At 36.6% G+C, this 26,721-nt stretch overlaps 3 protein-coding genes and 2 pseudogenes across 3 annotated transcripts; 3 read left to right on the top strand and 2 right to left on the bottom strand.

The window, feature by feature from the left end:
* Positions 1-1,128: 1,128 nt before the first annotated feature.
* Positions 1,129-5,168, top strand: LOC132180601 (nudix hydrolase 2-like; annotated as a pseudogene).
* A 2,160-nt stretch (positions 5,169-7,328) lies between these two features.
* On the top strand, positions 7,329-9,653 carry LOC132182867 (Galactose oxidase/kelch repeat superfamily protein). Its single transcript, XM_059596224.2, has 2 exons — positions 7,329-7,449; positions 8,460-9,653. Exons 1-2 carry the CDS (start codon positions 7,420-7,422, stop codon positions 9,387-9,389), a joined length of 960 nt encoding a protein of 319 aa, XP_059452207.2. The 5' UTR covers positions 7,329-7,419; the 3' UTR covers positions 9,390-9,653.
* Positions 9,654-11,700: 2,047 nt separating this feature from the next.
* LOC132180320 (glucose-6-phosphate 1-dehydrogenase, chloroplastic-like) lies at positions 11,701-15,574 on the top strand. Its single transcript, XM_059593107.2, has 10 exons — positions 11,701-12,093; positions 12,623-12,813; positions 12,920-13,014; positions 13,126-13,240; positions 13,424-13,629; positions 13,706-13,855; positions 14,129-14,249; positions 14,399-14,628; positions 14,759-14,959; positions 15,238-15,574. Exons 1-10 carry the CDS (start codon positions 11,892-11,894, stop codon positions 15,485-15,487), a joined length of 1,761 nt encoding a protein of 586 aa, XP_059449090.2. The 5' UTR covers positions 11,701-11,891; the 3' UTR covers positions 15,488-15,574.
* A 907-nt stretch (positions 15,575-16,481) lies between these two features.
* FLA2 (FASCICLIN-like arabinogalactan 2) lies at positions 16,482-18,201 on the bottom strand. Its single transcript, XM_059595868.2, has 2 exons — positions 17,602-18,201; positions 16,482-17,487 (listed from the first exon to the last, which is right to left on the bottom strand). Exons 1-2 carry the CDS (start codon positions 18,118-18,120, stop codon positions 16,804-16,806), a joined length of 1,203 nt encoding a protein of 400 aa, XP_059451851.2. The 5' UTR covers positions 18,121-18,201; the 3' UTR covers positions 16,482-16,803.
* A 5,033-nt stretch (positions 18,202-23,234) lies between these two features.
* Positions 23,235-24,867, bottom strand: LOC132181036 (nuclear transcription factor Y subunit B-3 pseudogene; annotated as a pseudogene).
* Between the last annotated feature and the right edge of the window lie 1,854 nt (positions 24,868-26,721).

Consider the following 26,721-nt stretch of genomic DNA (forward strand, 5'->3'; position numbering starts at 1 on the left):
GGATAGAATTGCCAAGGAATCAAATGCATCTACTTTATTTATTAGACAATATGGCTTTCTTTCTTTGCTACTAATACATATAGATAATTTCATTTCGATTAGTGGATCATTTACCCTTTGTCCTAAAGTGTTTTGATTATAGAAACATTTTAGTATCACAACAAGGAATATGACAAGTGTAAGGCTTACATCTTGTGATCTGTGTGCACAAGAAGCAAGTGGAAGGTGCATGTCACATCAATAATTCGAGACAAGTGACACCCTCAATAAATTTTTTGAAATTAAATCTTGGAGTAATGAAAAACCGGTTTAGTTTATCACATTAATAACTATGAAATCTAAATCTTTTGAAATAAAATCTCAGAACAATGAAAAATTGGTTTAGTCTATCAAACACATTAAAAACATATTCAAGACACATGTCGCAATTCTTAGCCACCTATAAATAGTGGCAGAGCTATTTACAGGGCAGAAGGGGGTGTGGCCCCTGCAGAAGTTTAAAAAAAAATAAATAAATAAAATAAAATCTATTATGAAACCTAGATTGTTGACTTTTTAAAATGGTCAACACAAGTTCTCAAAACTTCCTTTGCTTCACTTTTTTTATTGGAAAGTTGAAACATTGAGTGAAAGAACATGAGTTTGTTTGATAACCTTTTTCTCTCCCCCATCTCTTTTCATCAATTTTTTCTTAAAAAAATGAATTTCAAAATATTTTATTTATTTTTTGTCTTTTTTATATTCTATCAATAACTTTTTATTATTATTTAAAAAAAAAAAAAAAAATTCTCCTGCAAAACAAAACCTTTTCAGTTTTTCAAATAAAAAATTCAAAACTGTTTTGTACTTTATATCACATCAAACACTTTTATTACTATTAAAAAAAAAAAAAAAAATCACCTCCAAAAGCTTTACCAAACACACCCTAGTTTTGGTATATCATATCATCCTCATCCTCCTACTGGTGATCAAGGTCAACAAATATATATTTGGGTTGTTGACTTTGTTGCGTTGAAGGGTAGATGCTGCCAATACTTTGCCTTAAAGATTTGGTGATATATATATATATATACTGGGCGTTGTGCTGTGTGAGTTCCAACAAGTTCCATATCAGCAAGGAAGGCTGTGATGGGGGAAAATGAGAGAGTTCAACAGGTGGACTTGCTAAGCCCGATCAGTTGATGATTTGTACGGAGGAGTTCGTGTAAACATGGAGCATCATCCTATGGATTCCAAGGCCTTTGCTACTTTGCTTAAAGCTTCAATATCACAATGGAAGCAACATGTACTATATTTTATATTTATCTTTTCATCTTATGAGTTTGTCTTGCTCTTTTTAACAGGGCTGCATATACGGGCGGTTATCAACCGCAATTAACCATTATCCGAGATTTTTATATGCGGATGTGGATAGCAAAAATTACTAACTGCATATACATATACGAATAACGGTTTTAGGTATGTGGACCTCATACACAACCGTCCTTCGTAATTTGTATGTTTGTATTTTTGGATGAACTCATTATGGGGTGTTTGTATTTTCTTTGTTATTTTTAAATTGGAATGTGGAATCAAGATATAGATTTCATTTAAAAACACTAAAACAAGGCCCAAACACTAAAAACATGCTCAAAAATATTTTTAAAATCATTTAAAATATGCCCTAATGTAGACCCAAAAAAGAACCAAAAGACTAAAATATGCCCATATATGCAAATAGTAGTTAATAAGCGCGTAAATAGTGGTTAGTAATCCCATGATGCAGATACAGATGCAATTACTTAAAAGTGGTAATCGCATAATACAGATGTGGTTATTGGCAACAATTACATATGTATGTACAACCATACTTTTTCAGTATCCATGTAAAGCAGGTTTGGTATACTCAATGGTCATTAATTTGTGAATATAAATGAGTATTATTGGGAATGTAAGGGGTTTGAATAGTACGATTTCCTATTCTTTTGTTTGGTGAGAACATATATTTTAATTGGAACTGAATCAAAATTCCTAAAATATCTAAATTTATATAAATAGAAAAAAAAAAATGAAAATTCTATGGGTGGCTAGGTTGACTACCCCTAACACTGGGCTATTCCCAAAGAAATAGACTATTTTTTCAAAAAACGCACATTTTTTTTCTTTCAAATCTTTAAAAATAAAAATAAAAACAAAAAAAAACTTGAACGAAATGGATGGGGGTGATCGGCCACCTATACCATAACACCAGGGGTGGTGTGGCCATCCCCATTGAGCATCAAAGGGTGGCTAAGGGAACCAAGGGTGGTTGCACTACCCTCAAACCGACCCTTGAGGGGCTTTGGGGGTGACCGCCCTAGTGTTCTGTGATGGGTGGCTAACCACCCCACCAACCGAATTCATTCGGCTTTTGTTTCTTTTATTTTTTCTTTTAAGTTGGGTTTGAAAATAAAATAAAATAATGTGGGTTTTAAAACAACACGCCTATTCCACTATGAATAACTATCCTTGTATTTAGGGAAATAGTAATTTCCTTGTGAACAATAATTCTATGGAAGAGTAATGCTACCTACTCATCTCATCTCTCACTCCTATACCATTGGACTGGTGTGACAGTGTCTATCAGCCATTGAATAAGCTTTTATTAAGAAAGGAAAAAAAAAAAATCAAGGATTTATAGGCACTCCCAAATCAACCTAATGATATGGGAGTGATGGGAGATGAATATTTAGAATTACTAGCTATGAAATGAGGAGCAACCAAACAAAAAAATTGTAATTCATAGAAAATAGTCATTATTCCATTCAAGGTTACTCTTCTACATACCAAACATGGATTTAATGTAGAAGTTTATGCTATAAGTCCTAATATGTTATGAATTTGGAATATAATTTGCAGGGGAAGAGGGGTGTGTGGATCAAATTGCCTATCGAACAAGTAAATCTTGTTGAAGCTGCAGTTAAGGTAAACACATTTCCAACTTAGACCATATGCTGGGTTAGCTTTAGTAAAACTTACTTCCAATGTGAAACCATGTATTAAATCATCACTTATTCTAAAAGCTTAAACTTATAGGAAAAGATGAATTTAATCATTTAATCAATGTTTTAACGCTCCATCTCCTATGTGGGCTCAAGCTCTATTTTTTAATAAGTGATGTTCAATACGTGAAATATTTAATTGAAATAAGGTGTGAATTGACAGAGACACAATTCGAACTCGGGACCCCTGCTCTGAAACGATGTTAAGCTTTTAGAATAAATAGTGATTTAATTGGTGTATAATCTTCCCCGAACCCTGCTTTGTAATCTCGTTGTGCTAATTTTACAGGAAGGATTTAGGTATCACCATGCTGAACCAAATTACTTAATGCTTGTATATTGGATTCCTGAAACTACTGATACTCTTCATGCAAATGCTTCACATCGAGTGTGTATTGGTGCTTTTGTCATGAACAGTCAGAGAGAGGTATTTCCCACAGTTATCATCATTGTTGTCACTACCCAATAATACTCTAATTCATAATTTTTAAATATACTCATCCAAACAATACCAATTTGTAAAAAGAAAAGTACACTCTATGGATCAAATGGTAGTTTTCATTTGTGTCTCAAGTACTGAAGTACAGATTGCTTTGTTCGTATATCATATAGCTTCTCTCTTTTTCTTTTTTACTTTTTTTTTGTAAAAAAATAGCCTGCTCCAGTGTATTTGGCATGAAAATTTCAATTTCTTCAATACCAGAAATGTGATGGCTTGATATATCTGACTACTTAAATTGATGTTATTGTATGATAGGTGCTTGTAGTTATGGAGAATGATGGCAGATTCAAAGGGACAGGTGTCTGGAAGTTCCCTACTGGGGATGTTAATGAAGTGAGTACATTATGAGTGCGGTTCTTTACCCAATTCTTCAGAACATTTTAGCAAAGTGTTTCACCTGGAATTGAAATTTTGCATCCACAAGGTGAGGATATATGTACAGCTGAAGTTAGGGAAGTCATGAAAGAAGAGACAGGAGTAAGTCATAATTGTGCAATTGGTTGACTCAAATGAAATCTGACATTTACATACATGTGGGTTTACACATGCCAATGCATACCTATGACCATTCCTTATATTTTGTTTCAGATTGATGCAGAATTCGTGGAAGTTTTAACATTCAAGTGTGAAATTTTCTCAGTATCATCCCTCTCACCATGCATTTGCAGATATTATTGTTTTAGATGAGTCATCAGAAAATCTTCCTTGTAAAAGCAAGTTTTACTAATGTTGCATTATGAGGATTTATAGCATCTTGTTACACTAAGCTAGTGTTATTAGATTGATACTTTTCAATATAATATGCATGCTCCTCAATCTCCTTTTTGATTTTTGGCCCTCATTACAGGGAAAGCCACAAGTCATTCTTTAGCAAATCAGATTTGTTCTTTGTTTGCATGTTGCAACCACGCTCCTTTGACATCCAGAAACAGGATCAGGAGATTGAAGCAGCCCAGGTACTTTGTTTTTTCAACAATAACATTATGCTTGTTTTGCTTTCAGTAAATTTGCATCAACTTGGATTAAGGTTTTGAGTATAAAATTGCATTAGTTCTGTTAATCAAAATGATGTTGGACAAGTCACAACGTGGAAATAGGCATAAAATGTATCAAGCTTTTGTCAATCCTAGTTGCTCCTGCTACTCTTTGGATTAGCTCTTCCAAAATCATACTAGATGGATGCAACACTATGAGCCAAATTAATCAGTTTTCTGTTCATATTTGATGAAAGAAATGAATTTAAGGAACAATCACAAGCTGGAGTCAGGGTCTAGTTGATAAGTCCAATTGGGGACGTTTTAACGAGGCATTGTGGTTAGGTGTCTTGCACTTATATTTGAAGTAATTGAAAGTAGGGTCCTTAATTAATTACTGAAATATGAAACAAGGTTTCCTTATGTTCATTTTTTTCTTTTCTATTCTCTAGTGGATGCCAATTGAGGACTATGCAGCCCAACCATTTATCCGAGAACACATGCAATTCAATTATGATACCAAGATATGCTTAGCAAAGTCAGACAAGAACTATCCTGGTTTTTCTCCAATATCTACAGCTACATCTTCTGGCAAAACAAGCTGCGCGCCTTTATTGCAGCAATCCGGATATACACCTATTAACTTCTGATCATCAGCAGTATAAAGGCTGATGTAACACCATATCACACTTTCAAAAGCAGTGTCAATAAAAGTGGTTAATTATGACTTGTAGGGCGGGATAACTCCGAAAAAAAAAAGATAATCTTCTCTATTTTGCTTCAAGCAAGGAAACAGATGCGTGTTAGTGCAACGGCTTTTGCGCTAGCGTGCTCTTAGGGACCGTATATTATAGAACCCCTTGAAGGGTTGGTCATACTGTATGGAATGTTATACTTCGTCCAGATTTCTTTCCCATATGAAATGACTATTCTAAAAAACATATATTTTTGTTATGCAATGGGTGTCTGTTAAGACTCATTCCGTTTCTTTATGCCATATATTTTGCAATGTTTAAAAGGGAATACTCTGTACCTTATATTGGAGTCCATGTCTCAGACACAACACATAAAAGTATTCACAAACAACTCTGCTTTGCACGACTTTAGGATCTTAGGTCAATATTACTATGCCATTCTCTCTTGTTGAGATGCTGATAAATGTCTGTCTGTTATTGTAGAGAGTAAAGCTACTCTTTATACTTATTTATTACACTCATTTTATACCAACTGAGGTCGTGTGTTTTAAATAGTTTTCTTTGTATTCTTTTATTTGGCTAACATGAGAAAACCACTTAAAACATATCATGTTAGCCAATAATAAGTTAGTGTAAATAGTATCATTACTCTATTGTATAAGGTCCAAACGACAAGTCAACCTATCGTAAGACGCCAACCATCCAATCTCTCTTGTACCATTTCCAAAAAACATTATCAACTAGTTAGTTAACAAATGCAAGGAAAAACTTTCAGATATAATTGCCAAGGAATCAAACGCATCTACTTAATTTATAAAACAATATGACTTTCTTTCTTTGATAGTAATACATATATAGATAATTTCATTTTGATTAGTGGATCACTTACCCTTGGTCCTAAGAGTGTTTTGATTAGAGAAACATTTTAGAATCACAACAAGGAATATAATAAGAGTAAGGTTTGCAACTTTGCATCTTGTGACTTGTGCACACAGAACGTGAGTGGAATGTGCCATATCAGTAATTGCAGGCGAGTAACACCTTCAATTTGCGTCTTGGGCACACAGATACAAAACACAAACTTAATCCAGTCTCAACCTACCTCGAGTACGTTAAAACCAAAATGTTACAATTTTTATGTTAGAAGTAAACCTTAAATTAAGCCAGATACCACCTCCCTCTTTTCCCATTATGAAATAAAAATGAATTGATGCCAATTACCAGTTGATTGCGCCCACAGACTGGCTCTGGTTTTGGCAATAATAAAACATTACATTTTATTTGCATGTATTCTAATCTATGTCCTAAAATGAGATAATATAAAAAAATATTTTTAGATAAAGAATAAGTCACCAAAAACCAAAGTTTTATATATAATAAGAACATGCAAAAGTAGGGTGGGTAAATACTGACTTGAACATTATAAAATAACTAATTCATTTTCATATTAACACCTTTGGTGTCAGACTTGATATCACCAAGGCTTAGGCACAACCCATGCCTTCGAGAGAATATAGATTTAATATTGCTATTGACTTAGTATCCAAGACTAAAGAGCTTATAAAAAGTTATCTAGCCCAACTTTCTAAAAAACAATGATATAGATGATGGCACAAGTAAGTCTAAACTTAATCCTTGAGTTAGAGCATCAAGCATATTGTTTTTTTAGTGACTTGGAACCCTAGAGCATATAAAAAGTTAACTCGCCTAATTTTTTAAGGATAGATTTGTTCAATTCGGTTTATTAAATTGACATCTATCACTAGAACATGTGATTTTCACGTATATTTTAAAAATGAATATGAAAATCACATGTTTTTTAAAAAAATGTTATATACTCTTTAAATACACAACTATATGCTCTAAAGGACCAATGTCAATGTTTAAATTACATTTTAGCCATCAACGTCACTCATTGTGGATGGATTTCATAAATATTGATCAGATGTAACATTAATGTAACACAGTCGGTGTAAAATCAATATGATAAATAAATATAAATTTAATGTAACGTGTTTATAGTATTTTTCATGATTAATACGATAATTCAATTAAAATACAATAGGATATGAAATGGGTAGCATTACTTGTACAGAAAATGTATTCCGTGTTTCATGCCACAGGCCCACAAAGCTTATATAAGTACATGTACTGAGAAATGAGAGGCCACAAGCGAGCTCGCAGGTTTCCAAGAGCCGAGTCTTCAGGTACGATCTTCACTCCCGGCGATGGCTCTCGCGCAAGGCAAATGGGTCAAGGTCTGTTCCTCATCTTCTTCTTTTGTTTTGCGTCAACATTATCTTCTATTTTGTTGGGCCGAATCTAAGTCTCAGATGACCTTTCCTGATGGCATTTTCAATTGTACACTGGCAGCCCAAGATTTGAGCTTTGAGTTTTTTTCCTTATGAATTCGTGGAGAACGAAGTTGGTTAAGCTTTGAATCGGGATTTCATATGTATTATTATATCTTTACTGTTTTGTTGATTAAGAGGTTCAATAGAAAAGAAGAAACAAGAAAGGAGCCACACAAACAACACTAGAACAGTGATATTGAATATTTTATCTCTTTGTGAATCCCAGAAATTAGGATGGTCCATAGCCAATTCTTCAATAATCTTCTTTCTTGGTCTTTGATATTTCTACGTCATGGACTCTTTAATTTGCCATCTAATTTCTAATATCTATTAGGGATTTTTGGTTTTTTATTTTTTATTTTTTTAAAAAAAAATTTATTTAAAGAGAACCCTCCAAGGCCGGCATTCTGTATACCGATCCTCTCAGGCAAATTTCGAACCTGTGCAAACCTGTGCAAAGCACCCCCTCCACTTTGTGTAGGCTGTTTTTTTTGGCAGCTCAGAGTATCTTGATTCCTTGATCTGAATTCATTATCATACTGCCCTATTCCTTTAGCAATATCATAATTTTCTTGTATATTTTACTGGATTGCTGCATGCTTTTCCTTCATTAACAGATGAGATATACCTACATATACCTACACCAGGCTTGGTCACATAGATATACCCAGACCCTTTTGGTAAAGGCAAATGGGTCAGGGCCACAGTTGTCGTCGTCACTGCTGATGTTGGCCACATATTATGACAAGGCTTTGTCATTGTCATTGTTATATTTAAAAAATCAAGTTAGTGCAATTGTTGTTTGCATTTGTAAACTTGTGTCACACCCACCTGGTCACATGTGTGATAAAGCTTTGTCCTTTGTCATATTTAACATGAAGTTTATTGTTTGCATTTGCTAACTTTTATATCAGCTTGATCAACATGGTACTGGGCCTGGAGCAAGAAGCTCTCATGCCATTGCCATAGTAGGACAAAAGGCCTATGTTTTTGGGGGTGAATTTGCACCACGAGTCCCGGTCGATAACAAGCTCCACGTCTTCGACCTTGAAACCCTAACATGGTCGGTTGCCGATGCAACCGGGGATATACCACCACCACGTGTCGGTGTCTCAATGGTACCTGTTGGGAAAACCATTTATGTATTTGGTGGTAGGGATGTTGAACATAAGGAGCTCAATGAGCTGTACTCTTTTGACACTTGTACAAACAAATGGACCCAACTCTCCACCGGGCCCCCTCATCGGAGCTACCATTCTACGACCGCCGATGATCGCCATGTGTACATCTTTGGTGGGTGTGGCATGGAGGGCCGGCTTAACGATCTATGGGCCTATGACGTAGTTGATCACAAGTGGGTCAAATATCCAGTCCCTGGGGACAAGTGCAAGGGAAGAGGTGGGCCTGGGCTGGCGGTGGCTCAAGGAAAAATTTGGGTTGTGTATGGCTTCGCTGGAATGGAAATGGATGATGTACACTACTTTGATCCAGCCCGTGAAGAATGGGCTCAAGTGGAGACAACGGGTGAAAAACCTACACCCCGAAGCGTATTTTCTACGGTTGTGATTGGAAAAGACATATTTATACACGGTGGGGAAGTAGACCCTAGTGACCTAGGTCACATGGGTGCCGGGAAATTTGCTCATGAGGTTTATACATTGGATACTGAGACGTTAGCATGGAAAAGGTGGGATGATGGGCCGGATTCGAGCGATCATCCCGGGCCTCGAGGTTGGTGTGCATTTACCGGTGGTAAACGGGACGGCAAGCAGGGACTTTTGGTGTATGGTGGCAATTCACCAAGTAATGACAGGCTTGATGACATTTTCTTTTTCACTCCCTAATAAGAGGCAGATAATAAATGAGCATAAGCCCATGTACAATATAATGATTTCATAATCCTGAACATGATGGTTGTATGTATGGTGGTCATGAGAGAATGAAACTAAGAATGTATGGTATGTACTTAATGTGATTATGTAACCTAGGCTTGGCTTTTTATGTTGGAATAAGGTAATTAATATGTTGGCTTTAGACATTAGATGTTTTGGGTGTTGAAGTGTGGTGTCTATGTCCCATCGAATAAAGAAAACAAACTTTTGGTGTCAGGAGCACAAAGCTGTGAATGATTCTGGTCCATCTCTGATTCTCCACCTCCCTCCAATGAATGCTCAACTTCATATTGTTTTGTTTATTCAGTTTAAGGGATTGACCAAAAGAAAATGGTGTTTAATAATAAATCCCATGAACTCCATAATTAAGTAATAAATTAATAAATTGAGATTGGAGCAGTCAAATACTTGGTAGTCCGCAGCACTTGTTCAACCTAAGAATGGTAGGTTCGGCTGAATTAAAATGAATGATTCATCAGCCTTGCTATCCTTAACAAATATTAGGATGCATAAACAGTCCTTTAAGCAATCAAATTTGAGTTCAAACTTGGCACGATTAAGTGCCCAATCAAACTGATTACATAGAAGAGCTTGAATGACATATAAAATATGTTAGATTATTAACTAATATGGTTAAATTTACTAATTTTTATTCTTTAAGCTTTTGAGACAATCAATATTTAACATGGTATCAAAGAAAATGTCTTAAATTCGAAATCTGAAGTTATAGCTTACCCAAATTTCCGTTAAATATTTCAGTCAACAGGTGAAAAAGAATATTAAAATATTACTTAAATAATTTCACTCTTTCCTATCACCATCCTGATTTAACAAAATCCGATTTGCAACTCTCTAGCAGTAAAATATATGAAGAAAAAGGAAAAGACTAATAAGATGCAAATGATACATTATTTCAGACACTGTCAAAAGACTTGTTTCCTTATTCCTAGAACAGGATGATGATGCATAGATAGGTAAATAGCACATGCTTTATTTCAAATTAAGTTTTTAATTTGCTACGATATTACTTTATTTTAGGGCAGACAATTATTGACATTCGACATGATCCACGGATTTAACATGAGCTCAATATGAAATTAACAAGTTAGGATTTAAGGAGTATGACCCGTTTAATCAACCTGAATCCAACACACGACATTTAGGACAAGTAATTTTTAACATGACCAATAAATCTAACAAAAGCCAATACAAAATTAGCGAGTTAGAGTTAAAAGGCCTAACCCATTTGATTAAATGGATTGGATTACAATTAACCTATATAGTATTATATTCAATCGCCCCTGTAACCTCTTTTCTCTTTTCAATTAAAAAAAAAAAAAAAAAATCTAAACGCAATCTAAACCCAACATACAAACAATAAATTGCTAGCTCCACTTGATTTATAGCATATTTGGGATTATATTTGAAAAATAAAACTTTAAAGTCAAGAAGCATTTTTTGGCAAAAGCTTCATTTTTTAACCTTTTGTCAAAAGTGCGTTTTGGCCATTTTTAGGATTTTTAGACCATTAAAAACGCTTTTAATTTTTTTCTCCAAACGAGTACTTTTTTCTTTAAACGAACTTTTTGAGTATTAAAAGTACTTTTAGGCCACTCAAAAGCAATCTCAACCATACCCTTAGTTAACTTAAGGCAATGCGTATCTGTACGTGAGAGTGAGAGTAAGAGTTAGAGGGAGAGAGAGAGAGAGAGAGAGAGAGAGAGAAGCACATCTCTCTTCCAAACGAAACGAGGCCTCATCTCACGAGAAATGCTGTAAAATCTTTCACAGACTGATTGAAGTATATATGGTTTATGCACTCTGGAAGACTGGAAGGGCTCATGTTTGTTATATAAACAGACACGATAAGTATTTTATTGGTCCATCAGGGGCCGGATGAGGTGTCTGTTTCTTCTTCATTCACGTGCAGCTCTTGCTGCATTACTTCCATAACTCTATTGGGTAGCTCTGTGTGATTGTAATTTCAAAGAATATAGTAGCCAAATAAATAAAATAGCAAGATACGAGTAAACAAGGGGCAAAATGACAGACCCATCTAAAAGTCAAAGGTTGTCTGTCTAGGCTGGGAAGGTTGAGAGGGAAACAGATAGAAACCCAGTGAAAAAGTTAGGTAGTTTAACAGCCTTGGCGTCTGTCCCATCTGAAAGTCAGAGAAGTTCCCACAATTGGTGCTGGTGAGAGGAGATGGTGAATCTTTTTATGTTGCTAAACCTTAAACTATTTCAGGGTTTGCTGGCAAGAATGGAGGGTATGGAGGCAAGAAGACATAATGGTTGCTTCAGACTTACAGCTATTTCTCTGCTTTTTTACGACTGAAATACTCTTATATATTAGCTCAGGGTTTATATTGAATTTGGAGCAAAATTTCATGATTGATAACAATCCAATTTATCAAGAAGAAACTCTTAAGCTTTTATTTGCATACAAAGTTGCATGGCTATACGCTTAAGTGCTTCCTCTTCCTCAGCCACCTTGTTTGCACCATCTTCATTCAGCCATGAGACTGAGACTATACCAGGAAGAAAGCTTTTCGGAACCTGGGCTTGTCAGAACAATTCAAAATTTCATCAAAACAAGCATTTTGAGCTCAAAGCTTCAAATGTGCAACCATTAAAGGCTGTGTCTTTGCAGGCTGGTGAGTTCTTGTACCTCTACTTTAACATGAAAAATTGCTTCTTCATGTTGATCCTGGCACATGTGCCCTTCTCTAAATGAATTACAATGTGTTTGATATTATGTTTCTTCAAATTTGTTTAGGCATCCTTTGTTTAAAACCATAAAGGTATTTTTGTGGCTTTGGAAAAGCATGGATTTTCATAAAACAGGGTAGGGTGTTACCCTTAAATGCCAAGTAAACTTGATATTTAATGATGATTGTTTTTCTTGTACTTGTGGAAATTTATGATCTTCTTAATGTTAGCAAATGGTTTAGTTTTGGAATTCTATATGATAATGGTTAGGAAGAAAAAGGAACGGCTCTTTTCTTGTCCAAAAATCTTCTCTTTGTGTTCAACATTGGATCCAGATCACCCTGCTTCCAGTCACAATTGTATGCTTTTTATTTTTTGGTGAATGTAGTGTGAGACTGATATTCTTCTTGGTTAATTGTCTATATGCTTATGCGAATTGGCTAGTTCTGAGATTGAAATGGATTTATGGTTTAGGTGCACCTGCAAGTTCTCCAGTTGCAGAACGTGTTGAGAAGCCAACTCAAGAAGAGTACATTCCTTTCTTAGAAACAGACCCGGAAGAGTCTACTCTCAGCATTGTTGTTGTTGGGGCTTCAGGGGATCTTGCTAGGAGGAAGATCTTCCCTGCACTATTTGCCCTTTTTATTGAAGATCGTTTGCCAGAGGTTCAATTCTATGATGCTTTTTAAACTTCCTTTGTAAGATATGCCTTACCTTTGACTTATTTACAGCTGCTTATCTGTTTTTGTTTTTCCTTATCTATTACTTCAGAATTTTACAATCTTTGGCTATGGACGGAGTATAATGACTGATGAGGAGCTGAGGAATATAATCAGCAAAACCCTGACTTGCAGAGTTGACAAGAGGTGCTATTTTATTGAATTGTGTTTGAACTTTGAAAGTATCTTCATATGGTATGTTTTAACCAATTATGTTTTCCTTTTTGTCCTGATTACTGTAATTTTGAGGGATTACAGGGAGAACTGTGATGAGAAGATGGATGCATTCTTAAAAAAGTGCTTTTACTCTTCCGGTCAATATAGCTCTGAGGAGCATTTCTTGGAATTGGACAACAAGCTGAAAGAGAAAGAGGTACTATGCTTTGTTCAAATAAAGTAAGATATCTAGGATTCCATCTTCAACGCTTTTCTTTTCGATATGTGATAATATATCGAAAATATATCTCGGGTTTGATAGCAATAGACAATGACGATCTCTCATTATCATGTTTTTAGCTCTTGTATGTCCATATACTCAACGTTTAGCTTCTTTTAGGCTGGAAGGCTATCAAATAGACTATTTTACCTAGCAATACCCCCAAACATGTTTGTGGATGTGGCAAGATGTGCCCAACGTCGTGCTTCTTCAGAAAACGGGTGGATTCGAGTCATTGTTGAAAAACCATTTGGTCGAGATACAGAGTCATCCAGGGAGCTGACCCGAGGCTTAAAACAATATTTGAGTGAAGACCAAATATTCAGGTATCTACTTTTCTGCATTTCGGTTCATTGAACAGACTGTGTACACAGAGCTTTGACCTTGTTAATCTTTGTACAGAATTGACCATCACATGGGTGAAGAGCTAGTAGAAAATCTCTTGGTGCTTCGCTTTTCAAATCTGGTTTTTGAGCCTTTATGGTCTAGGAATTACATCCGCAATGTACAGTTCATTTTTTCTGAAGATTTTGGGACACACGGACAAGGAAGGTTAGTTCAATAGCTTCCTTCTACCATTCTAGTCATTTAATGCCATTCCTTCTATCATATGGTTGACACAAATCCAATTCAAAATTAGCAAGTTAGGTTGAGGGATCTGATCTATTTAATTAAATAGATCGAATTGAGGTTGGCCTATATAGTCTTATATATATGTTATCAATATAACTCAAACTTGACATACAAATATGAATTGCTACCTTACCCAGAATGGCTCACTCTTTATAGATAAAATTATTTTCTCACTGCTAGTTTTTCATTCAGGTACTTCGATAACTACGGTATCATACGGGATATAATGCAAAATCATCTGCTGCAAATACTAGCACTGTTTTCCATGGACACACCAGTCAGCTTAGATGCTGAGGACATTAGGAATGAGAAGGTATTGAAACATAACTTCTAAAATGATCTCTACTGTCTGTCTATCAATATCAACACTTCTGAATATTCCATTTGCCTTAAAAGAAAAACTCTAGTCCATCAGATGATCATAATGTCATAACTAATGTTCTGAACATGGCCTTGAAACAGGTTAAGGTTTTACGTTCCATGAAACCTGTTCAGCTTGAAGATGTGGTTGTAGGTCAATATAAGGGTGATTGTGATGGCATTAGATGTTATCCCGGTTATACTGATGACATGACTGTATCAAACAATAGCCTTACGCCAACTTTCGCAGCAGCCACTCTCTTTATAAACAATGCAAGATGGGAGGGAGTTCCATTCCTAATGATAGCCGGCAAGGCTCTCCATTCAAAGCGGTAGGTAAAATCGTGCTCCGGTCCACGAGGGATTGACGAGGGTTGCTCTTTTGTTATGCACTTGCAGTCTTGCATACTGTTGAGAGTAATCAATAAAATGACCAAACTTGTTGTTGCAATGAAATTTCAGGGCAGAAATTAGAGTTCAATTCAGACATGTTCCGGGTAACTTGTACAATAGGAACTTTGGAACTGATTTGGATCAAGCTGGAAATGAGCTTGTCATTCGCATAGAACCTGATGAAGCTATATATCTGAAGATCAACAACAAGGTCCCTGGTCTTGGAATGAGATTAGATCGCAGTGACCTTAATTTGCTCTACAAAGCCAGGTAACAAATGACAACAAAATACAATTGACTTTAAGTACAAATCTGTTATATGTTTTTATATTATGCAGATATGTTACCATAGGAAATTTGCCGATACCCTTTATCTCTGTAATCAGTGCAGTCACATATGGTTGGTTTTTGCAAATCAAAAATAGAAAAATAGAGCAAACAATCACAAGATTTATGCAAATTCAACTTATCATACATATTGTTTGCTTTTCTAGTCCTCCCTTTCAATGTAATTATGAGCTACTACTTATAAGACTTGGGTTGTGAAGGTATCCAAGAGAGGTACCAGATGCATATGAGAGGCTGCTCATTGATGCAATAGAAGGAGAGCGGCGGTTGTTCATTAGAAGTGATGAGCTAGATGCAGCTTGGGCAGTATTCACACCATTGTTGAAGGAATTGGAAGAGAAGAAGGTTGCTCCAGAGCTGTACACATATGGTAGCGGTGGGCCAGTTGGAGTGCATTATCTTGCTGCAAAGCATAATGTTCGCTGGGGTGATTTTGGTTATGAGGACTAATGACTAGTGGCGATCTATTGCCTTCAAGGGTCTTTAATTTGATGGTGGTGATTATCATTCAAGTATTCAAAACCTTTTTCTTTCATTTTTCTATATATATACAATGTGTTTAGTTATTTTTTTTTTTATTTTTTTTTTCTGTAAATTTGGATTCTGCAACATGTTAATGTACAAAACAAGGTGTAATACATTGAAATCAATGAATAAGTACTATTATCTTTTTTTCATGTCATTCTCTTCTTTCAAAATGGAAGGATTGTTGGTCATTGTGGAAAGAAGTTCAATGGATATTCTGACACACCTGACGGTCCTCATCTTGTTGGTTATATACCATTGCCGACTCTTGTACTTGCCAACTGATTTCGTCAGGGAAATAAAAGTAACTCAACCACTTTTCCAAGGAGTTAATTCTTCTTTCCATGCTAATTTATGATAGGTAATTAGCCAAATCTTAGCTTTTATTCTTGGACTTTATCAAGAATCTCAAACATGCTAGCAATGTTTGGTACGACTTGTGAATTCGACATGATATTAGATAGTTAAGGTTTAGTGTAATAGTATTCGGGTCAACCTAATTAGACACGATTAATAAACGGGTCAAATTTGTGCTATCCTTCATAACCTGTATAATTAAATTACACTTTTACCTTTAAAAACTTAAAAGTATATAATTATGGTTATGGACATCGATTATCAAGTTTATTGTTATGAATCTAGTTGTGAATGTGTATATAATTTATGTCTATTAGATATGAACATGTTAGATCAAGTAGTTGTATCAACTCAACCCATTTATTTTAAACAGGTTGAAACGGGTCGTGTTCATGTCAACGTAACACTATTTGTTTATTAAATAAGTTATGCGAGTCAAATCGTATCACGTGTTTAGTTAAACATATTGTGTCAAGGTTTGAGTGTTTGACATAATTAATTAAATGAGTCATATTCATATCAACTCATATAATCGTATACTCATGATTTCGAATTTCCGCCCCCTTACTAATATATCATACTGATATTTAAAACAAGCAACATAAAATGTGCACCTCAATTAGGAAGCAATCATGTGTACATTGTACAGATTACATATAGAACATGACAAGTAATTAATAGCACCTATACCAGACACACACATCATGACAAATCATGATGGAACTAAATGGCCCAAGCAAATATGATTTTTATTTCTTTTTTCTCCACAAGTAAATTGTTCTATCAATAAAATAAAATAAAAAATCATCTCTCACATGGAAATTAATTGAGCTGTATGGCAATGGAACTTTTTGTGTGGCGCCAGGGTGTATGGTACCCACCAATCACAGCACCAGAACTCCTATACAAAAACTCAAAAACACCATCACCAATCTCCCACCATCCAATCCTCCAGCCCCATTATTATCAGCCGTCTGATCTCCCACAATATCATCCGCAGGTGCATCAGCCTCTGCAGGGGCGTCAGCCGCCTTACCCTTGGCCTTAGCCTTTGGAGCCTTCGGTGCTGGCGCTGTCGGTGCCACCTTAAACAACTCCCTAGGCAACAAAACCTTGTCAATCTTATACGCCACTAACGGCTCCTCATCCTTCACCGTCCCCGTTATCTTCACCGTCACAACCTTCGTCTTCAACGTCACCTCCTCGCCGTCATTTTGCACGGTGAAGTCGTACTTGTTGGCTCCGTCTGTGGCCAGCGTGTTCACGACGCCGTTGCTGGACTTCAACATTTGCATGGACTGGTACACGGGGATGCCGTGATATAACAGCAACGACACCTTCTGGGGCGCCGTTAAGTTCTTGTACTTCGGCATGAAACCTTTGATGACGGTGTCGGTCGGGCAGAATACCGTCAATCCTCCGTCGACGTTCTCTTGGAATGTCTTGTCGGCTCCCGAGGATAACAGCAAGTCGGCGAAGGCTTTGCAGCCTTGCTTGGATAGGATAGCCGTTAAATTCAAATCGCTTGGTCCCGGCGTTGGCGCTTCAGCTTCAGCCGATGTTAAAACCTGACCATTGTTTTCATTTGCAAATTCTTAGCTCAATATTTGATGGAATCTGAGATGGGTTTAATTTAAATAATTAGTTTCGGCATATATTCTAGAAATTAAAACACTTTTTACCTGACTGATTTGTAAGACAGAGATATTGTACGGTTTCTCGTGCACAGCCTTGACATAGACAGCATCAAGCGTGCCGCCATTATCGGCGGCACCAAAGCCAACTTTGCCGCCTTTAAGGTCGGTGATGTTTACGTACCCTGAGGATCCCGGGGCAGCGCCGGTAGCTTGGTACATGGTGGCAGTCAACGCTGTACCATTTGTGATCTGGTGGAGTTTTTTAGAACCAAAGTAGTCGACGAGGACATGAAGGGAAAGCACGTTTTTAATGGTGTAGAGAGAGAGGTGCTTGGAGAGGAGGGATGACATGGCGGCATTGTCCACGGCAAGGACAGTGATGGTCAGACGACGGTTGATCTCAGAGGCAAGGTGGGTGAGGGTGAGATAGTGGTTGAATGTTGAGAACTCAGGATTTTTGGCGAGTATGGTCGTGATATTGTGCGCATGGCTGCCGGTCGAGGATAAAAGTAACAAGAAGAGAGGAAGGGCAAGCACGGCGGTGAGAGGTGGTGCTTGCCTCATTGTGGAGGAGGAGGAGGTTTGAAGTTTGAAGTGGAGGAGTGGGAAGAACAAAGTGACTGTTGTGACTTAAGTAAGGAGTATAGAAGCAATTTGTTGCATGACAGTATATGCTAGCTAGCTTGGCATTAGGTTGGATGGGGTCCATAAAAGGGTTCATTATGGTCACAGATTATGGATAATATTTTAAAATGTGCTTTCCCCTTTTTTTTTTATGAATATTTTAAAAAATGTTTTTAATTATGGAAGAAAGAAAGCCATTTTGGAAAATCTAGATAGCTACCTTGCAAAACCCACTGTACATCTTTTACATGCAACTAAAATTTCTGATATTTTAATAGATTTTTACAAGGTTTGTTGACAAAATTTCTCCTTCACACATGATACTTGCCATACTTCTTTGATTCAACTTCCTCCATTTTGTTTTTGCCAAATACAAATATAATTTCAAAGCAAATTAGACATGGTAACGAGTACCAAGTCCTCAAATTTCTACTCTTTTTCAATTGCACCAACAAAAGTTATTTTGATAGACAATAATATTTTGAAATATCTTATTTAAATTGTACGCTATTAACGTCCACTATAGCGTCGACATTTATTGACTCTAATAGGTATTTTGTCTCCCCTAATAGTTTTTCCACCTCTAATATAATTTTCGCCAGTATATTAGCGTCCACTTTACAGTGGACGCTAATACTAATCATTTGGGTTGACTATTAGCGTCCACTGCTAAGTTGATGTTAATAATCACCTATTAGCGTCGACTTTCAAAAGTCGACGCTAATAGTTGCTCATTAGCGTCCACTTCGCAGTTGCCCCTAATGACCCAATCCTGCACTTACCTCTCTCTCTCATTCCCATTTTAAACCGGGTACAATTAGACAAGAAATTTTAAGGGATGTTGATCCTATTTTGGCATAATTAAACTCAATTTTTAGGTGATATTACATTGAGATTTTTTTAATGTTGCATATTTACATTCAAATTTCAAATTTATATTGAGCAATTATGAAAGTATGGAACATTTACTTTATTGAAGAAGAAGAAGAAAGCAATGGGGCCACACAATTTCTTGTAGTCCCATTAGCTAGAAATCGATCAAAGCCAAAAGATGCCATGTGCATGGGATGTAAAAGTATCACCCACCAAAGGAACAATTTTTAAATTATACCCTTTTGGTCTTGCTATGCATAAATAAATTTAGATCTAGTGAAAGAATAATTATATAAATTATATTTTTATTATACAAATATCTCAATAAAAAAAAATTAAGAATCATATCATTTGGACCGTTACATAAACATTGTGTAATATTTATGAAATAAAAATGGTTTTTAATATTTTTCTAATTACAAATGTAGGGGTTTGAAAGGGTAATTATTTGTGCTTGACTGTCACTGAAATTGACATAACATTTGAATGTATGACTTTTGATCTTAGATATATAGGATTCCTTTTGTCTAAATCAAATGGTTACCAAATATGCTATTTTTATAAGCAGCACGGTGTCGTTTCCTTCTCTTTCTCCCTTACTTTTAATCATGTTATGTTGTTTTATCTATTGTTTATTATATGTGGTTAGGCTAATGGGACCCAAATGTGTCGGTAGAGCAGTGAGCTCCAAAACCAGCCAGGCTGGTATGACGATGGCGTATGAAGTAGGGCCACGTGGACAGCGATTGTTTGGTGGTGCCACATCAGCGGATGCTTCCCCACCAGGCACCTCCTCATTAGTGTTGGAATAAAATAATCTGACGGTTGAGATTTTATTTTCAACTCAGAGCTCACTCCACTGTGTCCAGGCTGTTGTTAGTCTTGTTTGTCCTTCCTATCGCCTTGTCTAGTTTGTTTAACACTAACAAAACTTGTACCATAATAGTGAGTTTTTTTTTTAAGCAAGTAATACTAAGAATATTATAATATTTATTACAAGTTTTTTTTATAAATTAAATTGTTTGTCCATATTATTACTTAAACAATTAAATTTGATTGTAACTGACATGATAGTACTATATGAACTAGTACCACGTACGCCACTTTAAGAAAAATTGTGAAAAAAATTATAATACTCTAAGCATTTCCTCTCTAGGCTAGGGGTTCAAGTCTTTGCACATAGTGCAAGCTCTGTAACTATCTTTGTATTTCTATACTTTTGAAGTGAATTGTGAGTGAATTACTTCCAAGTTTTTTGCTATAAAAACTTTTCATATGTATTAATTTGAATTCACAATAATTTAGACAAGTCATGTAATTTGATCAGGATTTATTTGATAAACCGATTAAAAAAGTGTGAATTTAATCATTACTCTAATACCCCATCTTATGTATGAGTATTGAGTAATGCTAGAAGTCTCTTTTATGTCACTCAAAAAATAAGGTGGCGATCGAAATTCAATAATAATCAATTACAAGTCTAATAGTAATTACTATAATTTTAAAAGTCATATCATTTTTGGAGTGATCAACTCTAACCTAACCCATTTAATTAAACAGGTCAAGCCTCTCAACCTTAGCCTACTAATTTCGTGTTAGGTTTGCGGGTCGTGTAAAAAACTATCAATCTTAAATGTCACATGTCATGTTTGGATTGTGTTGAGATATGAGTATAAGACTATACGAGTAAATCTAACCCAACCTCTTTAATTAAACAGGTCAAACCTCTCAACCTTAACTTACTAATTTTATGTTGAATCTGTATCGAATTTACGAGTCGTGTTAAAAATTGTCAACTCTAACTCTAAGCTTAATTACTCAAAATTATGACAAAGAGAACACCTAAGTGGTCGAGGCATCTTGGGTTGTCCACTTCAGTAGAATTGGATTGAACACATACTGTTGAACTTGACTATTCGGGCTCTTTACAAACTTTATTGGGTAGCCCAACAATTGGTCTTCATAAAAGGATGGATGGGGAATTTTGGCAACACTGGATCAAGGGAGAAGGACATATAGCTGTTGAACTGCCTGCCCAACTGCATAAATTAGCCCTCACTTTCCTTCATCTACTTTTTGGGATAAAGTGGCCAAAAGTTCTTTGGTGGAGCAAGATAAAAACAATGGCGGTTGGCTTGTTAAGTGGAGTAGTTAGCCCTCCAAGTCCCTTAAAAAAATTCAAAAAAGATAAGACCCGAATATTCGGACCCGAATTCTCTATAATTAGGAATCTTATGCGGGTGGATAATTGTAAGAGGCTTTCGATAAGATCCACTTGACTGAACAGGAGGTTTTCACAACTGTAAAAAATTCCTTATAATCTGGACAGAGAATTGCAAGGAATTCCGATCAAGCTTTCGAAATCTTTCATATGGTCAAGAGGGAGAGGGAGAGAATTGAGCCAGACAAGAAATAAAGCACTTGCTTTTTTTCCTGATACTTTTGTCCAGAATTTTAGTGGCATATACTATCATCAACAAAGATAAGGAAAAAGGCATTCCATTATTACAGAATGGATGAAGCACAAGTTTCTGAATGAGAGACTATTGTGGCATTATACAATGTTCCTAGTAATTGTGCCCGGATAAAGCATGGTAAAGCAACGGTAAAAATCACAGAAATTTGTCAAAACATCCTCCTTTCATCAAGGATCGATTTCGCGCAAGAATATTTGAAAGCCTTTAATCTCCATTCGTTGTAGTTGACTCCAAAGTAAAGATACGAAGTAAACTACTTTCTATGGAAGCTAATTTAACATAATTAACTAAGGGGAAAGAATTTTATGAATTAAAGACGATGCGTTTTTTGAAACATATAGGTGTCTATACAGTTCAATGTAGTGCTGAATGCGAGTGTGAGGTCCAAAAAGAATCAGTGGATAGGGATTGGCTACAATTACATTTGTTGACTGAATTATAGCTTTTCCGAACAGGTGGATCCGATCGAGACACTCTTTCAATTGACTGTCCAAGTTGACACCATGCAATATGGGCAACCAATTGCAGGGGATCCCGATTTTAAAATCAACTTTTTGTAGCATTGAGACACTAATAACGACAAAGACGCTTTAAATCATATAATCCAAAAACAAGATTGATTGATCTTCATAGGCAATGGAAACGTAAAAATTGATTAACCTTACTCATGAGGAAGCCATTACTCGCAATGCCACGAGTATAGCTTGTATCTTGATTATGTACACACATGATGATGCAAGTTAAAAGTACCACATAGCTTATGTCGGCCACATTGATTTGGTAAATTCTATCCTTCAAGTGATGAAGGTATTTTTACAAGTTGAACGTACTAGGAAAGTAAGAAGCACCACTAAAGAAACTTCTTAAGGGAGATTGGACTTCATTGGTAAACTCCTTTTCAAACAAAGAGATCCTACATTACTGTTTGTGCTATTGTTGAAAATCTGAATATATGAATTATAGGTTCGCTTATTTTGAAATGGATTAACGTGTTTTTAAGTGAATGTTTTTTTTTTTTGTTTTGTTTTGTTTACTTGAAAAGTAACTTAAAACATGTTAATGAGTTGTTTAGATGATGACGGAGACCTTATCCAAATGGAAGTTCTAGAAGTGGTCAAAAAAAAAAAAAAACGAAATCTTTGTTACTTTGCAACAGCCCTTCCAACCAACAACCAACTAAATACGAAGTTCCGTGTGTTGTTTATGTTTCCTATAATGTCCTGAAACCAGAAGAATTGAAGAGCACCACAAAAATTGGTTTCCCAAAATGCTTTCATCATAAAAGGTACCTATCAGCAAGACAATGAATGAATGAATGAATGACACAACACCCTGTCTTTATACAGCCACCAGAAACTCAAAAATGGAAACACCTGGTAAGCAAGGAGAGAAATTTCTGTATGACAAATACAGGCCAATCTAAACGGAGTGGCTCTTTCCCTATTTGGCACACACACAACACACGTAACCAAGAGACAAATGGCTAAACTTGAGACATAAAAATCACTTTCCTCAAAAGAACATGTACATCATCACCACATGCAAACCCTCCTTTTCTTAAAGAAACTGTCAAAACTCACAAACTAAAAAAAAAAGAAAAACTGTCAGTTCAACCGTTTCCAGATTTCCAAGGCGCCATGAAAGTAGAAACAGAGAAACTCGATCCCATATCATTCACCACCACCCAACTAAAGAACATGAGGGAGACAAGAAACAGAACAACTCTACAGGCGAAACCTTTATGATACAAACATTTTCCCTTGATCAGAACTAAATGCTCTATCATTAGAGGTTACAGTTTTTAGTACTATGCGTCATATAATGTCTTCTTCTCCACAATTACACATGAGATCCTCTCTCTAAACTCCACAAGATTTTTAGTACAAAAAAATAGCAAATTAAAATACCCTAAACACAAAGTCATTTTATCATATTCTTCACTAGTCCATCAAGCACACACACCTACCTTAACCTCACAATGGAAGCTCCACCACCACCACCGCCACTGCCGCTGCCGCCTGATACACCCTTCCCAACAACACCACCACCCATACCCACATGATGATACCCACCAGTGCCGTACACGTGTCCCTGATGATGCCCCATCACCCCACCATACATCCCACCATACACTCCTCCCCCAACCCCATTAAACCCACCACCCCCAACACTCCCCGAGCTCACCCCACCACCGCTTCCACCACCGCCGGCGGCGGAACCACCCCCGCCGGATCCACCGCCACCACCGTCCTTCTCCCCCTGCCTCCCCCCGCCCACCGCGGTCTTGTCGCCCTCCATCTCCCTATACTTCTGCAGATAAATCTTGAGCGGCTCCACATACTCCTCAAACCCCAGAGTAGTCATCGCCCACAGCAAGTCATCCCCATTGATCGTCTTCCTCTTCTCCCTCTGGCACTTGTCAGAGGCCTCCCCAGTGATGAAGCTAATGAACTCCGACACACATTCCTGCACCGTTTCCTTTGCGTCCTTGGAGATCTTGGCGTTTGCCGGCAATGCCTTCTTCATGATTCTGCTCACGTTAGCGATGGGGAGGAACCTGTCTTGCTCTCGAGCGGAGAAGTCGCTGTTTGCGTTGTTGCTGTTGTTCTGCCCTCCTGAGTCGTTGTCCGAATCAGCCATCGCCAACCAAAACCTTTCCGCTTTATGGGTCTGCTTAAGCTTCACAAACTAGACCCAATTCAAAAACTTTGACCTTTAAACTTTTCCGGGTCTGATCCAATTCAACAAAATGGACCAAATTCAACAACTTTTAGCTTGAAGTATGAAGACCCAATTCAACAACTTTGAGCTAGAAAATCATATGGGTCTGACAAAATTTCAGAAAAAAGAAGACCTATGTCAACAGTTGTAAGCTGAAAGATTATATGGGTTTGATCAAGTAATTCCAAAAATTTCAGCTTAAAAAGTTTCTGGCTCCCATAAAGATTCACAAAATAGACCAAATCCAAAACTTTTCAGCTATGAGATTTCTCCTGGGTCTAATTGAATTTCATCAAATAGATTAAATTCCAAAACTTTTCATCTACAAAGAACCAACTGAACAAAATTTGAGGTACAAAAAAGTTTCATATCAGAAAGCAAAGAAAAAGAAGCAACCAATTGGAGAAAAAGTGAAGTGTAGGGAACGGAAAAATTGTTCATGAACAGAATCTGAGATCAAAGTTTGAGGGGGAGGGAATTGGGCGGAAAGGCGGGGGGCAGAATAGGGAAAAACGGTAGGGTTTGGGGGACAGGGCGGGTAAGCAGGGAGGAGCTCCGGGAATGTGGGTGGAGTTGCAGCGTTGAGGTGGAGAGGTGTTGGGGTCCGTTGGATCGTTGGGGTAATAATTGCATCGAGCGTGACACGTGGGTGTCTCTGGACCGTTTATTTGTCGATAAGAATGGATTCACGTGGGTAGTTTCGAAACGTGAGATTGTTGGTGGGATTAGTGGGATCAGGCGGCCGACGATTCGACACGTGGTGAGTTAGTGGGTATATGACTCTTCGTTCCGAGAATCTTAAGGCGGCTGCTGCAGCTTGGCTCCAGCCGTGTCGAATTCAGAATCTGAGCCGTCTATGTCTCTTTGTCCACACGCGTGGGCGTCAGAGACAAGCCATTGGATGAGTTTCATTTGGGTTAAAACTGCAGTAGATTTTTTGTCGTTTTAGATATGTTTATGTTCTTTTAAAAGACTCGACCTCCCTCTGTCTCCTGGGGAATTGGGACTGGGCCCAATTCCACTGACATCAAAGTCTTGTGTCCTTCTAACCACCAAATTTAACCCATCCCAACTCTCAAATTACTGCTGTAATTTTTTGAATCTAATATAAAAATGCTTTCTCTTTTAGCTCCGCTCCACACCTTGGTGGCGGATGGTTGTTACTTTACTCGAGCACCTGTTGAGTGGCACTGTCCAAACGCCTATCGAGCGGCAGCACTCGCGCACTGAAATCTACTCAATCGCTTATTCAATATCGCTCGAGCGATGGGTGTAGGTTATTTTGTGTCAACATCTTCCACGTTAACTTTATCATAGTTGGCTTTTGAAGCGACTAATTCTCTATTAAATCGAGTTATAATTTAAGACATCCTTCAAAATCAACCAGTAGAGTCATTTTATTGACTTTAATCAATCTAATATCAACTCATTGATGAGAATTTGGAGTGGATAACATTTATCCATTGTTTAAGCTTTTTAGTGTCGTTTCAAGGCTCTGATTAATCATCGTGATATATCTAACCACGACCATTAATCAACTAGTCTAATGGCCATTGGCCACCATCTTTTTCTGTCGACTTGTCAACCAATCTATCAACCCATTAAAGTTGGAAATTTGGAGTAGGTCCAACACGTTTCCATTCACCATGCATTAATGTCTATTGGAATTTAGAGGCCTTTGACTAAACGGCAATGCCTGCTTCGTTATTGGATATAATTTTTTTATTAGAGTCACAAATTTGACGTAAAGTTAACGTATGGTAGTGGGTTATCGTTGGGGTTTGATCCGTTTAGTTAATTAAAGAATTAGGTTTTTGTTAACTTATATAGTCTTATACTCATGAATGTATGGTCCATAATACTGTATATTTATCTCTAAGAGTAAAATATGTAACTGTTAGTAATTGGACTTCAATATACTCATAGTGAAACTGGTCTATAAAATCACAAGAGTTGTATCTCTTGGATATGTAACTTCCATAACTAAGAGTTGTATCTCTTGGTTGGTTATAAATAACCCATGGGATGAAAATTAAAATCAGATTATTCATTCAATCATTTCAGAATTCGAAATTTTGAATCTCTCTCAATTCTCTCTTCTATTCTCCATCAAATAGCATTTAAGTTGTGGGTATATATGTTTTGTTCTTGTAATAAAACACTATCGTTAAGTTCTTTAAAATCTGAACATGAGAGGCATTATTATGCATTGTAGAACACTTACTAAAGATCTTTATTTGTGAATTCTAAAAGAAATGTAAACACTATAGAACTCTATGTTTTTATGTTTATGTTTTTCTAACGGTAACTTTGTAGGGAGGCTTAATTTTAAAATTTTTCTATCTTCAGTAGATAATTTTCTTTAGACATGGTAAGATAAGGAAACCATCCACCAATTTTACAAATTTTGTTGTCAGTAATGTTTGTGTTCTTTGAATAGTATTAACATCAATTTGTTGACGAAATTGCA

Source organism: Corylus avellana, chromosome 5, assembly GCF_965113065.1.
Source record: "Corylus avellana chromosome 5, dhCorAvel1.hap1.2, whole genome shotgun sequence".
NCBI classification, from domain to species: domain Eukaryota; kingdom Viridiplantae; phylum Streptophyta; class Magnoliopsida; order Fagales; family Betulaceae; genus Corylus; species Corylus avellana.

What these genes read in the sequence shown, in the direction of transcription:
- LOC132180320 (XM_059593107.2), top strand. Translation starts at nt 11,892, where the DNA reads ATGGCTATACGCTTAAGTGCTTCCTCTTCCTCAGCCACCTTGTTTGCA. An exon ending in ACAAGCTGAAAGAGAAAGAG is followed by an intron (nt 13,241 to 13,423) that starts GTACTATGCTTT and finishes AGCTTCTTTTAG; the next exon opens with GCTGGAAGGCTATCAAATAG. An exon ending in AAGGCTCTCCATTCAAAGCG is followed by an intron (nt 14,629 to 14,758) that starts GTAGGTAAAATC and finishes ATGAAATTTCAG; the next exon opens with GGCAGAAATTAGAGTTCAAT.
- FLA2 (XM_059595868.2), bottom strand. Translation starts at nt 18,120, where the DNA reads ATGAGGCAAGCACCACCTCTCACCGCCGTGCTTGCCCTTCCTCTCTTC. An exon ending in CTGTCTTACAAATCAGTCAG is followed by an intron (nt 17,488 to 17,601) that starts GTAAAAAGTGTT and finishes AACAATGGTCAG; the next exon opens with GTTTTAACATCGGCTGAAGC.
- LOC132182867 (XM_059596224.2), top strand. Translation starts at nt 7,420, where the DNA reads ATGGCTCTCGCGCAAGGCAAATGGGTCAAG. An exon ending in CGCAAGGCAAATGGGTCAAG is followed by an intron (nt 7,450 to 8,459) that starts GTCTGTTCCTCA and finishes CTTTTATATCAG; the next exon opens with CTTGATCAACATGGTACTGG.